The following is a 17,590-nucleotide window of genomic DNA, read 5'->3' as shown; positions in this document are numbered from 1 at the left end:
TAAAGGTCATGTCAAAGGCTCTCAGAAGACAGCCTAAAGATAAAGCTCCCACCAGCTAACGATGAGAGAATTTGAAATTCAAAAAAGATAATAGTTGCAAATGGAATCCATCAAATATATTTAAATACATTGATTCATAATAACTTTTTAAAATCTAGTTGGTTATTTTTGGAAGAAAATTGAGAGCCAATTAACTTGAGAAGTGTTCAGTAGAGGAAAAGGATCAGTCGCATATCTTATCTTTTCTATATAAACTGGGTACCCCAAGAGTAGATGATAGAAATCGTCTCACTGTAAAATATTCCAAGTAACAAGTGAAGAAGAAACTATAGAATGAGAACGTGGCTGTTTTGCAATCTCTAAGGAGGGACTAGCTGCTAACATCACAAAAGGAAAGACAAGCAGACTTCATGAGCTTTCTGAGGAAAGATCATACCACCTACCCCGTTTGGTCTTGCCAGTTGGACAGAACCCAGTCTGGTCAAGCCTCTGCACCCAGCTGCCAATTAACAAAAGCAAAGATAACGGAAGGACATATTGAGCTATACTGTAGGACACACTCAACAAAATCAGGACAGATCCAGTGCTCTGAGGTTTTCCAACAGATAAATTATAAAGAAAAGAAAAAGGAGGAGGAGAAATCTATAAACGAAAAGAAACTTAAAAGTCTTTTTTTTCCCTAAGGCTAAACTATAGTGTCCCCCACTTAGGAGTGGGTGATAAACGATTAAAAATGCACACACACAGAAAGTGATCACTATGGAAGTCGGTAGCTGTTTACTTTTAGAGAAAAGGAAGAGAGGGGATTGAGGCATATGAAGGAGCTTCTGGGATGGTTGGCAAAGTTCTATTTCTTGATCAGGGGTGTTTACAAAAGAGTCCCCTCTTATAAAATAACGAGAATAATATAACCATAAACTCTACATTTATTTCCTGTGGCTTTATCTGTGTTTCATTTTACAATACAAAGCTTTTTTTAAGATCCTTTTGAAAAATGAAGAATAAATGTATAAAGCAAATCTAATTAGCCTTCTAAATTATTTTTCCTTGGTACATTCATATTTTATTTTATAGTTTGTTCAGAGCAATTTCTGGGAATGTGTTTTTAAGAATCATTACAACGTAATTGAACAGCAAATGTTTATCAAGTACCTACTATGAGGGGAGCAGCCAACATGGCGGAACAGCATGGAAGTTTTTTGTGTGTCTCGCATCCATGAAATACAGCCAGACCAACACTAAACCATCCTGCACACCTAGAAAACTGATTGGAGGATTAACACAACAATCTGCACAACCTGAACCACAGAATTCAGCAGGTATGTGGCGCGGAGATGTGAACTTGGGGAGAGAGAAGCCCTGAGGGCAGGGAGGTGCTTTTGTGGGCGGAGAGAGGACGGAGATGGGGGGGGGGGGGGAATATGGGAAAACGCACCCCTCCTCTAAAGCAGCTGGAGAGAAAGTGGAAAATTGGAAACAGCCGCAGGAACTGAACTAAAAAGGGAGAAAGGAGAAAGAAGAGGGTTTAAATTCCATTAAGACTATAAACAGGGAGAGTACAGAGTCTGAAACGCCGTAGCTCCATACCTGGCGGTGCTCTGGTGGGAAGGGCGAATCCCCAGGAGCAGAGTGGAGTCTGGGGTTCTTCAGGCCACACGGGGAGAGGCGGTTCCCCTGCTGGAAGGACACCTGGTAGCGGCTGTGTGGGTCCCCCAAAGGCAAGGCCCCAGTGTACCCGGGAGAACAACCACATTTGCTGGTGCCGGAACAAGGTCGTTAAGGGTGAAGCCTGGTGCCAGATGTGTGTTGTGATTTTACATAATCCCTGAGGCGCTGCTGCTACACTATCTCGAGAACTTTTTCTGGGGCGGGCTGGCACCTGGCCGCAGTCTCTGGACTTCGGCAGCGGCATGGTCCCACAAACGTTCCTGGGTGCAGCCGGCACCCGTCCATTCCTCGGTGAGACCATCCTCAGAGTGGCAGAACGGGTCAAAGAGGCAGTCCCTCAGAAGTAAGGGGCAGAGAAAAACAGCCACATCTGAGACAAACCTCAGGAGGAAGGTGCTGCCTGGGGCTTGGTCACGGACTGCGTAAAAGCGGGGAGTGGACAGAAGCCGAAGACAAAGGACGGGTGAGCGATTGCTGAGTGGGGAAAACGGAATTCCAACACTAGAGGCTCGATATCTGGGTGACGCCATTTTTACCATTCCCGGGCATGCGCATACACGCCTACAAGCACCACAGCAACCTACCCCAGTAAGCTAGGCAGCGCCATCTAGTGGAGAACGGAACCATTACACTAAGCCCCGCCCAACTGGGCCAACCTTGCTCTTCAGGAACACAAGTCTCTCCGCCTGCTTAGTTTATGGACTATAAAGCACTTCATGGTTTGACTTCTAGAGGAAAACCAAGTAATTTAAGACATACTGCAGTCTGTTCACCAGTCCATCTATTCAATTTTCTTTCTTTCTTTTCTCTTTTTCATTTCTTTTCTTTTTCTTGAATCAGAAAGAGATAAAACTCATCTTTATTTTCAATTTTTATTAAAAATATTTTCCTTTTTCTCTACTATACTTTTTACTTTTGTGCAAATTTTTTCAAATTCTATTTTACTTCCATGATTTCATTTTAGTCTACTTCAGTGTATTCATTTTTTCAAATTTTCAAACGATTTCCTTTTTTTTTTCTTTCCCTTTTTCTCTAATCTGTCAAGCCCCTTTCAACACCCAGACCAAACCACACTTAGGATCTAGCATCATTTATCGATTTTGTGTGTGTGTGTGTGCTTGTTTTTAATTTTTTAATTTTAATTTTTTAATTTTAATTTTTTTAATTTTAATTTTTTTTAATTTTTTTTTACATCATTAATTCTTTTGCTCCCTTCAAAATGACGAAAGGAAGGAATTGACCCCAAAAGAAAGAGCAGGAAGAAACGACAGCCAGGGACTTAATCCACACAGATACAAGCAAGATGTCTGAACCAGAATTTAGAATCACAATAATAAGAATACCAGCTGGAGTCAAAAATAGATTAGTATCCCTTTCTGTGGACATAAAAAAGTAAAAGCTAGTCAGGATGAAATAAAAAATGCTATAACTGAGATGCAAACACGGATGGATGCCACGGTGGCTTGGATGAACAAGGCAGAACAGAGAATCAGTGATATACAGGAGAAACTTATAGAGAATAATGAAGCAGAAAAAAAGAGGGAGATTAAGCAAAAGATCATGATTTAAGAATTAGAGAAATCAGTGATTCATTAAGAAGGAACAACATCAGAATCATAGGGGTCCCAGAAGACGAAGAGAGAGAAATAGGGGTAGAAGGGTTATGTGAGCAAATCATAGAGGAAAACTTTATTGACCTGGGTAAAGACACAGACATCAAATCCAGGAAGCACAGAGGACTCCCATTACATTCGCCAAAAACTGGCCATCCACAAGGCATATTATAATCAAATTCACAAAATACTCAGGCAAGGAGAGAATTATGAAAGCAGCAAGGGAAAAGAAGTCCTTAACCTACAAGGGAAGACAGATCAGGTTTGCAGCAGACCTTTCCACAGAAACTTGGCAGGCCAGAGAGGAGTGGCAGGATAGAGTCAATGTGCTAAATTAGAAAAATATGCAGCCAATAATTATCCAGCAAGGCTGTCATTCAAAATAGAAGGAGAGATAAAAAGTTGCCCAGACAAACAAAAATTAAAGGAGTTTGTGACCACTAAACCAGCCCTGCAAGAAATTTTAAGGGGGACTCTCTGAGGGGAGAAACGATGAAAAACAAACAAACAAACAAAAAGAAACAAATAAATAAATAAATAAATACCAAAAGCAACAAAGACTAGAAAGGACCAGAGAACACCACCAGAAACTCCAACTCTACAAGCAACATAATGGCAATACATTCATATCTTTCAGTATTTAGTCTAAATGTCAATGGACTAAATGCTCCAATCAAAAGATATAGGGTGACAGGATGGATAAGAAAACAAGATCCAACTATACGCTGTTTACAAGAGACCCACTTCAGACCTAAAGACACCTTCAGATTGAAAGTAAGGGGACAGAGAAACATCTATTATGCTAATGGTCGACAAAAGAAAGCTGGAGTAGCCATACTTGTATCAGACAATCTAGACTTTAAAATAAAGCTTATATCATGAGATGAAAAAGGGCATTATATCATAATTAAGGGGTCTATCCACCAAGAAAACCTAACAATTGTAAACATTCACGCGCCAAATGTGGAGGTACCCAAATAAAAAAATTAATCACAAACATAAAGAAACTCATTGATAGTAATATCATAGTAGGGGACTTCAACACCCCACTCATAGCAATGGACAGATCATCTAATTAAAATTAACAAGGAAACAATGGCTTTGAATGACACACTGGACAAGATGGACTTAACAGATATATTAAAAACATTTCCTAAATCAGCAGAATATACATCCTAAAGCAGCAGAATATACATTCTTCTCCAGTGCACATAGAATATTCTCCAGAATATACCACATACTAGGAACAAATCAGCCCTCAACAAGTACAAAAAGATCGAGACCATGCCGTGCATATTTTCAGACCACAATTCTATGAATCTCGAAATCAATGACAAGAAAAAATTTGGAAAGTTAACAAATACTTGGAGACTGAAGAACATCTTACTAAAGAATGAATGGGCTAACCGAGAAGTTAAAGAGGAAATTAAAAAGTATATGGAAGCCAATGAAAATGATAACACCACAACCCAAAACCTCTGGGATACGGGAAAGGCAGTCATAAGAGGGAAAATATATAGCAATTCAGGCCTTCTTAAAGAAGGAAGAAAGATCTCAGATACACAACCTAAACTTACACCTTAATGAGGTAGAAAAGGAACATCAAATAAAACCCAAAACCAGCAAAAGACAGGAAATAATAAAGATTAGAGCATAAATTAATGTTGAAACCAAAAAAATAGTAGAACAGATCAATGAAACCAGAAGATGGTTCTTTGAAAGAATTAACAAAATTGATAAACCACTAGCCAGTTTGATCAAAAAGAAAAAGGAAAGGACCCAAATAAATAAAATCAAAAATGAAAGAGGAGAGATCACACCCAACACAGCAGAAATACAAACAATAATAAGAGAATATTATGAGCAATTATATGCCAGTAAAATGGGTAATCAGGAAGAAATGGACAAATTCCTAGAAACATATATGCTACCAAAACTGAAACAGAAACAAATAGAAAATTTGAACAGACCCATAACCAGTAAGGAAATCAAATTAGTAGTCAAAAATCTGCCAAAAAAAAACAAAAGTCCAGGGCCAGATGGCTTTCCAGGGGAATTCTACCAAACATTTAAGGAAGACTTACCACCTATTCTCTTGAAGCTGTTCCAAAAAATAGAAATGGAAGGAAAACTTCCAAACTCTTTCTATGAAGCCAGCATTACCTTGATTTCAAAACCAGATAAAGACCTCACTAAAAAGGATAACTATAGACCAATTTCCCTGATGAACATGGATGCAAAAATCCTCAACAAGATATCAGTCAGCTGGATCCAACAATACATTACAAAAATTATTCACCACAACCAAGTGGGATTTATACCTGTGATGCAGGGCTCGTTCAATATCCACAAAGCAATCAATGTGATTCATCACATCAATAAAAGAAAGGACAAGAACAACATGATCTTCTCAATAGATGCAGAGAAAGTATTTGACAAAATACAGCATCCTTTCTTGATAAAAACCCTCAAGAAAGTAGAGACAGAAGGATCATACCTCGATATCATATACGAAAGACCATATACGAAAGACCCAATGCTAATCTTATCCTCAATGTGGAAAAACTGAGAGCTTTCTCCCTAAGGTCAGGAACAAAACAGGGATGTCCACTCTCACCACTGTTATCCAACATAGTATTGGAAGTCTTAGCCTCTGCAATCAGACAACACAAAGAAATAAAAGGTATCCAAATCAGTCAGGAGGAGTTTAAACTTTCACTCTTTGCAGAGGACATGATACTCTACATGGAAAACCCAAAAGATTCCACCAAAAAACTGCTAGCACTGATTCATGAATTCAGCAAATTTGCAGGATATAAAATCAACACACAAATCGGTTGCATTCTTATACACCAACAATGAAGCAACAGAAAGAGAAATCAAGGAATAGATCCCATTTATAATTGCCCCCAAAACCATAAAATACCTAGGAATAAATCTAACCAAAGAGGTGAAAAATCTATACACTGAAAACTATAGAAAGCTTATGAAAGAAGTTGAAAAAGACACAATAAAATGGAAAAGGATTCCATGCTCCTGGATAGGAAGAACAAATATTGTTAAAATGATGATACCACCCAAAGCAATCTACATATTCAATGCAATCCCTATCAAGATAGCGCCAGCCTTCTTCACAGAGCTAGAACAAACAATCCTAAAATTTGTATGGAACCAGAAAAGACCCTGAATAGCCAAAACAATCTTGAAAAAGAAAACCAAAGCAGGAGGCATCACAATCCCAGACTTCAAGCTATCCTACAAAGCTGTAATCATCGAGACAGTATTGTACTGGCACAAGAACAGACCCTTAGATCAATGGAACAGAATAGAGAACCCAGACATGGACCCACAAACGTATGGCCAACTAATCTTTGACAAAGCAGGAAAGAATATCCAATGGAATAAAGACAGTCTCTTCAGCAAGTGGTGCTGGGAAAACTGGACAGCGACATGCAGAAGAATCAACCTGGACCACTTTCTTACACCGTACACAAAAATAAACTCAAAGTGGATGAAAGACCTCAATGTAAGACAGGAAGCCATCAAAATCCTCGAGGAGAAAGCAGGCAAAAACCTCTTTGATATTGTCCGCAGCAATTTCTTACTGAACACGTCTCTGGAGGCAAGGGAAACAAAAGCAAAAATGAACTATTGGGACCTCATCAAAATAAAAAGCTTCTGCACAGTGAAGGAAACAATCAGCAAAACTAAAAGGCAACCGATGGAATGGGAGAAGATATTTGCAAATGACATATGAGATAAAGGGTTAGTAACCAAAATCTATAAAGAACTTATCAAACTCAACACCCAAAAAACAAATAATCCAGTAAGGAAATGGGCAAAATACACGAATAGACCCTTCTCCAAAAAAGTTGGACATCCACATGGCCAACCAACACATGAAAAAAATGCTCAACATCACTCATCATCAGGGAAATACCAATCAAAGCCACAATGAGATACCACCTCACACCTGTCAGAATGGCTAACTTTAACAACTCAGGTAACGACAGATGTTGGTGAGGATGCAGAGAAAGAGGATCTCTTTTGCCCTGCTGGCAGGAATGCAAGTTGGTGCAGTCACTCTGGAAAAGTTTGGAGATTCCTCAAAAAACTAAAAATAGAACTAGCCTACGACCCAGCAATTGCACCACTAGCTATTTATCCAAGGGATACAGGTATGCTGTTTCAAAGGGACATATGCACCCCAATGTTTATAGCAGCACTATTAACAATAGCCAAAGTATGGAAAGAGCCCAATGTCCATGGATGGGTGAATGAATAAAGATGTGGTATACACACACACACACACACACACACACACACACACACACACACACTGGAGTATTACTCGGCAATCAAAAAGAATGTAATCTTGCCATTTGCAACTACATGGCGGGAAGTAGAGGGTATTATGCTAAGCAAAATTAGTCAGAGAAAGACAAATATATGACTTCACTTATATGAGGACTTTAAGACACAGAACAGATGAACATAAGGGAAAGGAAACAAACATAGTATAAAAACAGGGAGGGGGACAAAACATAAGAGACTCTTAAAAATGGAGAACAAACAGAGGGTTACTGGAGGGGTTGTGGGAGGGGAGATGGGCTAAATAGGTACGAGGCATTAAGGAATCTACTGAAATCATTGTTGCACTATATGCTAACTAATTTGGATGTAAATTTTAAAAATAAAATTTAAAAAAAGTACCTACTCTGTGCAAGGCACTCCTATTCCACTGTAATTGGCTTGTATCTTTGAATATTTGCTCTTTCCTGGATTAATATTTTGCACTGGAAATACTTACTGTGGGTTTGAATTTTTGTACTATTTTGTTTGTTTATAATGTTTAGTCTTATAATTGGTTGAACTACTGCATTTTGGAGAGGAAAGGCTCATAATTCACTTCCACTCAGCACAAAAGTGACCTCTACCCCTGGCCTTAGCCACTGCTGGCACTGAGGCTATGATCCAGTGGTCCAGGGCGCCACCTCCTGTGGCAGTCGGCAGCCAGAACACTGTTTGCTGAGCCTCTGCTCTGTTCTGGGCTACACTTGGTGACTCATCATCCCAACCTCACAACCACACCACACATCTGGATAGACGGTTCCTAGAAATGACAGTTTCAGAGAGGTTTATAATGGCTACCATTCCCAGCAGAACAAAAGGGCATTTGAGAATTTTTACCAATCTAACATCATAAACATCCGGAAGCAACTTAACTCCTTTCCACCAGAAAAAATGCAGTTTCTAAATCTAAAACTTAGCAAGCACATCAATTTTTATTTTTTTTCTGCAAAGCAAAGAAACCGTGAGAGTTGCAAAACCTAAAAAGAAGCCCTTTGGCCAAGAAGCTTTTCTCTTAATCGAGAGTGATACATTAATTATAACATAGATAGACGATAGACAGATAACATTAACCATGTGGCAGAGACGGCTCTAAGCAGATTACATGCATTCATTTATGTAATCCTCACCACAGAAGTGAAGTGGTTCTAACCTTCCTTTTTTACAGATAGTGGAACTGAGGAGCAGAGAGGTTAAATAACTTACCCAAGGACACATAACTAGTAAGTAGCAGTGCTAGGACTCAAACTATGTGGTCTGGCTTCAGAACCTGTGCTGTTAGGCACATATTACTTCACATGTTACTGCCCCAAGTTCTTAACACCTTGACAAGCACGCTCAATGAGAGGATAGGGAAGACAGCAGTCTATATTTGAAATCCCCTGACTTGTCAACCTTGCTGTTTAGAATCCCCAGCAGAGCTAATCAGTGATCACAAAGCATCCACCATGTCTCCCCAATAGTCGTGGAAGCTGTCCACTTCTCTCCAGCCCCATTGCCACTGCCCTGGCTCAAGCCACCATCATGTTTCCACTAGATTATTCCAATAGTCTCCGAAGTCACCTTTCTGCCTCTAGCTCTAAATGGAGAAGATGAGGGCAGGCCAAAAACAAATATAACAAGCTGCCAGTCTAGCCAGGGAACTCCCACACCACCAGTCCTGGCAACTTCTAGAAGTAAGGGAGACGGAAGCAGTTGCAAACTCAGACCTTTCCAAATCTAGAGAAAAGTCAAAAACACAGCCACTATGAAGACCAGTAAATAAAACCGTGCTTTAGAGAGCATGCTGCCCGGATCTGCCCTCAGGGACTACAGCTGTACGCAAGAATTGTCTGTTCCCCACCACCCCCCACCCCCCCACCTCTTCCAGCCTCTCTGGAGCTTGGGGCTTCTGATCAGAGAAGCTTGTCTGGTTCCTTTCACACCCCACCCCCTTGCACAGGCCTTGCTGAGATGTGTTCTCAGCAGGGCAGCGAACAGGAAGGAGACTCCTCACATGATCCAGCTTAGTCCTCCCTTTCCCCCTTCCCAAAGCGGCACACTGCAGTGAGAGAACGGCAGAAATGCAGACCGAAGGGGGCCAACGGTGGGCAAGAAGGGCTCTGCTCCTCGGCATCCTCTGGGCCACCGCACACTTGCCTTCTTCAGGTGCACCCTTGCCCCGGCGTCTCCCGAGGGCCACAGGTAGGTGGACACTGGGGTCAGCTGCCCCTGCTGCTGTTGTCACATATGGATGAAAGGGACAAAGAGAGGAAAATTCTCACTTTACTCACTTCGGCTTATGCTTCCTCCTCTGACTTTTAGCACTTAGAAGAATATCAAACACTTTTGATGCCTCGAATAAGTTTCAAAGATAGCTCAGAGATAATTCACAGACAGCATAAAACAGGCGGGTCTCTAGTTTTTTATTGTTAGAGACTTCATCATGAAAAAAAAATCTTCTTTCGTCTTAGAAATTCTCTGCAACAGTGGAGGATTCTTCACAGGTCTGTGGACAACTTTGGGCTCTGAGATGGGAAAATGAAATTGTACAGATATTAGAAATCATCAGAGACGTAATGTCTCTTTGAGGAGGAAGAGGGGTTCAAAATTCCCTTCTAGAAAGAAAGCAGACAAGGAAGAGTGATTTCATAATTTTTCTTCTTGTAGTTCTTTTGCTATCATCAGTTATTTCATTAAAGCACCTCTTTCGGGTCCCAAAGGTTATTTTTTTTTTTAAACTTCTACAGCTGCATCATATTCAAAAGTGTTTTATACAGTTTCACCAGGGTTCTTGAAATTCCACTGTTACCCCACACTTAAGAGTTTTGTTGAGAAATCTCTCCTTGTGGGCTTGGAACGAGTGACACCAACATATTTCAAACTTTCTCCCTCTTTTTCTTACCAGGAAATAGCACCCAATGCATTGTGCCTCCATCCCTGGAATTTCCTGAAGGGTTTTTCACAAAACAGGAGCGCAAAGATGGAGGCATTGTAATCTACTTCCTAATTATCCTGTACATGTTCATGGCCGTGTCTATTGTCTGTGATGAGTACTTCCTACCCTCCCTGGAAATCATCAGCGAATGTAAGTGGCTGGAAATCTCCCCCATCATCTTCCAAATTAATTGTGCCACAAATACGTGGCTGTCTTTAATTTTTTTTAATGTTTATTTATTTTTGAGAGAGAGAGACAGAGAGAGACAGAGTGTGTGTAGGGGAGGGACAGAAGGAGAGGGAGACACAGAATCAGAAGCAGGCTCCAGGCTCTGAGCTGTCAGCACAGAGCCTGATGCTGGGCTCCAACTCAGGAATTGTGAAATCATGACCTGAGCTGAAATCAGAGGCTTAACCAACTGAGCCACCCACGCACCCCACGTGGCTGTCTTTAAAACAGCTCAGCAACAGTTCTGTCCATCTCAGCTGGTTGCAGAGATGGCCTTCTGTGTTGTGGGGCCCCTACCTTCTGGAACTGGCCTGCATGTGGTTTTTCTTGGTGGTTCACGTGCAGCAGAGCATCTTTAAATGAGTACCCAGCAATTTTTATTACACTGACTATCTCCAGAAACTCTTTGTCTGCTGTACTACCTGGCTGGCAGTTCGTTCTAAACTGTTCCAAGTTTCCACATATATGCACTTGGTGTGTACCCCTAATACAAGAGACTCCTAATGCTTGCCATTTTATGCTTTCAAAAACTTTTTTTTTCTGTTTTACTCTAAAATTGTAATTGTTTTTAAAGGTAGATGGTAAACAAATGACATTAAGGACTATCTTCCTCCCCACTTCCTTTTTCAGCCTTCTGCCAGTAAGGAAAGTAACTGATGTTTATGAACAAATAAATAAGTAAGTCCTGCATCCTATGTAAAGTGACCTCAGGCATCAGATAATTGTAAATTCAGTTATTAAAAGTTAAGCTCACTTATAGGTTTCTGAAGATAAGATCTGCCAGGCTAAGCCCCTCTGTTCCATCCCCTCAGCCAGGTACATTGTCCACAATTCTGAGCATATCCCTTTCATCAGTATACCAGTCCCTAAAATCAGGATATCAGTGATGATTCAGGCCATATAAGCAAAAGGACAGCAGAAGTTTCCAGTCTGTCTCTTGCCTGGTTAGTTTCATTGGTTGAATGTGCTCATTTCAGAGAAGGTTAAAGTTAAGGGTTTGGTTTCCTATTGCACTCACAGGATTGCACAGAAACTGCATCCTCTCCCCTCATCTCACATGCACATACATGCACACACACACACACACACACACACACACACACACACACACAGAGATTGCTGGTATTTCTTCCCAGAGAGAGAGAGCTAGAATATTAACTCTCTTTTTTCCCATGGCCCCTGCTCCCCAACCCCACTGAAATGCTAGTCCTTCTCTCTCTTGTTCACTGTACCATAGCAGTACCCTTAAGACCTAAAACAGGACCTGGAAAGAGCAGAGGCTCTCAACACATATTTGTTTAAAGAAAAAAATTTATAGAACAGGTAAGCATGTTTGTTATTATTATTATTTAACTTAAGTAGGTATAAATATATACATTTTTATATTGACATTCCATTTTACATTGACATCAATATTTTTCTATAATAGAGATTAAATTACTTTCACATCATATTTTTACTCAGATTGATGAAATGCAAGAAAAATAGAAGAAAAAAGTAAAATCACCTACATTTTCATCACCCAGAGACCCCCACAGTTACCATTTGGTGTATTTTCTTTTGACCTTTTAGATCTTGCTATATATACAGTTTGAAGTACACTCAAAGGTACACACTTTTTCCTCATATATTTTATTCTACACATTTCCCCATATTATTAAATACTCTTCAAAGACGTGATTTTTAATGGTAGCATGATTTTCCAAATGATTTAAGATCCTAACACTGGGTTTTATACATAGTAGGTACCCAGTAAAAATTTATCATAATTTTAAAAATTATTTATCTCATTGAACATTTGTGTTTTTTTAATTTTTTTATCCTAAGCAATGTTGTGCCCATACATGTACAAGATCTTTGCAAACCTCTCTGATTGTTTATTGATAAAGACGCAGAGCTATGCATATTTTAAGCTTTATTTTATACATTAGCAAAAACACTTCACAAAGGGTGTGCCAACTTATACCTCCAGAATGTGGGATAACTTCCATTCCAGAAAACCATGAATAATATCATTTAAAATATCTGTTAATTGCTTTAAAATGGAATGTCATTTTGTAAAATTTGTATTGATCCAATTATTTGTGAAGCTGTAAACATTTCATGCTTACTGCAATTTGTGGTTTTGCTTTTGTGCTTTTTTGCCCATGTTCTGACAGGAGGGTATTTGTCTTTTTCTTACTGATTTCCAAGACATTATTTTAATATAAGGATATTAACCCTTTTTCTAATATCATTTCTATATCACATGCTTTTTCATAGTTTGTTGTTTTTGTAATTTGTTTATCACATTGAAGTGTACATATTTTTAAGTAAATTTATAAATATTTTCCTTTATGATTCTCCTTTTGGTTTTACACTTAGAAAGAAATTTTTATCTCCAGGTCAGAGAAATTATCATAATTTCTGTTACGTGTAGTTTCTTTTTTTTTTTTTTTTTTTTTTTACATTTCTTTCTTTCTTTCACTAAGAATTTGTTTTGCTATAGAATTCAGTGCTACTTTTTCAGAAAGTTAATCAATTTTCATATACTAAATTCTTATATATATGTATGGGCCTCTGCTTCCAAACTCTTAACTGTTGTGATAATCTATTTGTTCATCCTTGTGCCAGTAGTGAACCTTTAATTAGACGACGTACATAGATTATGTTAATTATATTAACACTAAGAAATTTTAAATTCAAGGTACTCTGTCCCACCTTGAAAATTTCTCTTCCTGGAAAATAGAAAAGTCAAAAATTTTTTTTCTTTTTGTTTTCACATTTCCTTTTTTTTAAAATATATGAAATTTATTGTCAAATTGGTTTCCATACAACACCCAGTGCTCATCCCAACAGGTGCCCTCCTCAATACCCATCACCCACCCTCCCCTCCCTCCCACCCCCCATCAGCCCTCAGTTTGTTCTCAGTTTTTAAGAGTTTCTTATGCTTTGGCTCTCTCCCACTCTAACCTCTTTTTTTTTCCTCCCCACCCCCCCCCCATGGGATCCTGTTAAGTTTCTCAGGATCCACATAAGATCTTTTTTTTTTGTTTTTTGTTTTTTGTTTTCACATTTCCAAACAATACCTTGACTAAAAGAATAAATTCATCAAGAATTTTGTTTATAAAAAATTGTCTTGGGAGTGGTAAATAAATACATAACTTTTCTAGCCTTGCAGAAGGAACTGCATTAAAATTTAGATTGCTACTTCAAAATAATCTTCATTAAGTGACTTCATAGAATATTTATAATAATGACTTCCACTAGGCCACTTGTGGAATTACTTTGAAACATCATCAGCAGACAAGTGAATCGCTCTTTGCTGTGAAATATAATACAGTAGCTATTATGAATGTGTAAATTGGTATTCAGTCCAGAATTGGGTTCACAATTCCAATGTGTGGGAGGGGAGCTGGCAGGGGAGGGGGGGTGCAGTTCCCCCAACAGCAAGCAATTCTGACACTATCTACCCAAAGATAGTATCAGATCCCAGACTGCCCTCCCCATCCCCAACTGACCTCAGATGCCATTTGCAAGCCCAGATTATTATGCTTCTGACTAACTGGTTACAGATTGGGAGTTCCAACAACCCTCTTCTTGGGTTTCAGATAGCAGTCATAAGGCTGGGCTGTTACCTATACTTCTGACCAACTGGCTGTATAAATCAAAGGTTCCCATGACCTCCTTCTTGGGTTCAATTAATTTGGTAGAGTGGCTCACAGAACTCAGGGAAACATTTTACTTCCTAGATTACTAGTTTATTACAAAAGGATATAACTCAGGAACGGCCAGAGGGAAGAGAGAAACATGAAGCAAGGTATGAGGTATGCCCTCTCCAGACATGCCACTCTCCCAGCTCTCCAAATTCCAGCTTTTTGTTTTTTAACAGAGGCTTCATCACATAGGCATTACTGATTACATCATGACCATTGGCAATTGATTCAGCTTCCAGCCCTCCCTCCTTTCTCTGGAGACCTGTGGGTGAGACTGAAAGTTCCCACCTTCTAATCACATGGTTTGTTCCCTTGGCAACCAGCAGCCCTCTACAGTTGGGGCCCAAAATGTACCTCATTAAAATGACAAAAGACAACTTTATCAAGCTCTACAGGTAGGAATTTCCTGCTTTGGGGAGCAGGAACTTTTCGGAGCAGGCTTTTGAGGCAGGAACTATGGATGAAAACCAAATATCTATTTTTTTTATAAATCACAACATTGCAGCAGCCCACCTCCTGGTCTTCAAACACGTACCCCTGGTAGCAAAACAATCATAGAAGTTAAAAGATACTGGCACATTACTAGACTCTCACTCAGTTCATTAGTAACTAACTACCTAGTCCACAGTGCTGAGCTACATTGCATGCAGGCAGCAATACTAGCAACAGCCCGCCTTCAGTCCGTTCCTGATCACGCAGTCCAAGGTCATATGGGTGCACAACTAGTGAGTGATTTTTACCACAAACAATATGGCTGAATTGACTGTTAATTTCAATTTGGCAGATGGGGCGACGGTGCATCTTATCCCACCAGACCCTTAGGGATTGTGACACAAAGGTTGAAGACAACCATTCCTTAGCAATCCTCCCTGCTTCCAGCCCTTGTGGCTGCAGCCCCGGTCCTTTGACTGCTACATCTAGCAAGGGCACAAAACAACAAAGTTGAGGTGATGTGAGGAAGAAAGAATACCAATACCTTCCCCCTCCCACTCTTCCCCAGATCCACCAGAAAACAGAAAGCTATTTAGTGGGGGACACTCCTTCAGGACGCCTCATGTTCAGGGTGAGCACACACTGGTGAAGGCTTATAGGCCAACCCTTAGCGCCCTTATCTTCCCCCATTTTCGATAACCAATATTTCAATTGCCCACTCCAATTCTCTATCAAACTTCTCTCTCTGCCTATTGCTAGATATCAAGGACCGTAAAATGTGTTCCTTGGTCTGGAGAAATGGTCAGCAATCCAAATCAGTGCAATATCTTTGGCTCCTATTCTTGTATAGTATTTTGAGCATTTGCATCTAATCCTAGAGAAGCAAAGCCCATTGCAGAGGCAGTGAATACTGTCAGGACCCACTTTTAGGCCCCAAAGACTACCAGCATCAATATTTCTTGCCAGCTATGGTCAGGACCTTCCTACTAGGGAATCTGACACATAGCCCTCTGCAGTCTCTGTCTCTCTTGTTGGCAGATAGAACAGTTCTTATTGGCATTTTTGTGCTTCTGGGGATACAAGAAGAATGTGTCTAGATTCAGCCCATCTTTGCATTGCTCCAGATCCTCGTGTCCACTCATTCCATGAACCCAGGTAGCCATCTCAAAGGAGCACACAGGGATATCTACTTACCTATTTCTTTTTTTTTTTTTTTTTAATTTTTTTTAACGTTTATTTATTTTTGAGACAGAGACAGAGCATGAGCGGGGGAGGGTCAGAGAGAGAGGGAGACACAGAATCGGAAGCAGGCTCCAGGCTCTGAGCTGTCAGCACAGAGCCCGATGTGGGGCTCGAACTCACGGACCGTGAGATCATGACCTGAGCTGAAGTCAGACGCTTAACCGACCAAGCCACCCAGGCGCCCCTACTTACCTATTTCAATTGCCTTCCAAAATGGGAGTTCGTCTTATAGGCTGCTACTTTCATGCACCTTTCAAATTTTCAGAGTGATTTCCACAGGGTTATACCTTATATGGGTATACCTTTAGCACCCACATTTCTATTGCCTTTCTAATCTGACCGTGTGGCCACCCAGATACCAAGTTCCTTTCATCCTTTCTCTTCCCAAACCAAATGCTTCTGTGAGCCAGGGCCATTCCAGCAAATCCCCCTTTACTGAGACCAAACTAGATAGGTGCTGAACCCAGAAAGGTTCTTTTGGGTTTTATGGAGGCTACATTACACAGGCATGATCAAATAAATCATTGACCAATTTATTCAACCTCCAGTCCCTCTCCCCTTCCTAGAGGTCAGGGGTGGGACTGAAAGTTCTAACCCTCTAATTACAGGGTTTGTTCTTAGGTAGGGTCCAAAAGTCGCTTTGTTAACATAACAAAAGATGCCTTCATCACTCTCAATTCTTAGGAAATTCCAAGGGTTTTGGGAGCATGAGTCAGTAACTGTGGCTGAAGACCAAATATATAAGAGAAATATATTTTGGTCGTCTGAATGACCAAATACGTATTTCTTATAAATCACAATATCACATGTGTGATTGATGGATACCCATGCTGCTGCTAAATCTTCTTCAGCTGCTGAGAACTGACCCTGGTCTTGAGTGCTGAAAATACTGGCAACAAAATGAGATAGAAATAGTGCTGGCCTGATTCATTTTTTAAGTGCCTATAAATTAATTCTGTCATTTCTCTTTTCAAGGTCTAGCATAGTCCATCCAAATTAGGACATCAGCAATAAAAAACAATTTCCCTGGGATTTGTTTACATCCACAGAAACTAGCCTCAGAAAAGTCTGCAAACACTTTACATTTCCCCATAGTTCTTTTGAAGAGCATTGCGTTATAATAATTCCACCCATTTTGTCAACTAATAAGGATTAATGTAATCCTGAAAACAGTTTACTGAAGCATTCCACAATGTGCTGGAGTGTTGTTATTTATTTATATATTTAGTTATTAGCTATTTGTCAAAAAACAATTATAGAAGACCAAGCATGGCTCTAAATTAAATAGAGATGGTTTCATTTGGTCTTCACAGAAACCCCACAAAGTCAGTTCTATGAGTTTGGTTTTGCTGATGAGAAGCTGAGATGATACATAATTACCTAAGACCAGCCAACAAAGCCTTCCCTCTCCAATGCTGACATCCAACAATGTTCTCAACTGCTCT

General features: G+C 39.9%; 1 protein-coding gene across 1 annotated transcript in view; it reads left to right on the top strand.

Moving 5' to 3' along the window:
* The first annotated feature begins 1,298 nt into the window (after positions 1–1,298).
* Positions 1,299–17,590, top strand: part of SLC24A5 (solute carrier family 24 member 5) — a 35,024-nt gene continuing 18,732 nt past the window's right edge. The window contains exons 1-3 of the mRNA XM_042942125.1: positions 1,299–1,319; positions 9,666–9,815; positions 10,519–10,698. Coding sequence (XP_042798059.1) covers positions 9,695–9,815; positions 10,519–10,698 — 301 coding nt within the window. The 5' untranslated portion in view covers positions 1,299–1,319; positions 9,666–9,694. The remainder of the gene's footprint in view (positions 1,320–9,665; positions 9,816–10,518; positions 10,699–17,590) is intronic.

Source organism: Panthera leo, chromosome B3 (genome assembly GCF_018350215.1).
Source record: "Panthera leo isolate Ple1 chromosome B3, P.leo_Ple1_pat1.1, whole genome shotgun sequence".
NCBI classification, from domain to species: domain Eukaryota; kingdom Metazoa; phylum Chordata; class Mammalia; order Carnivora; family Felidae; genus Panthera; species Panthera leo.
Note: the sequence above shows the minus strand (reverse complement) of the source record. Positions and strands in the feature narration are given on the sequence as shown.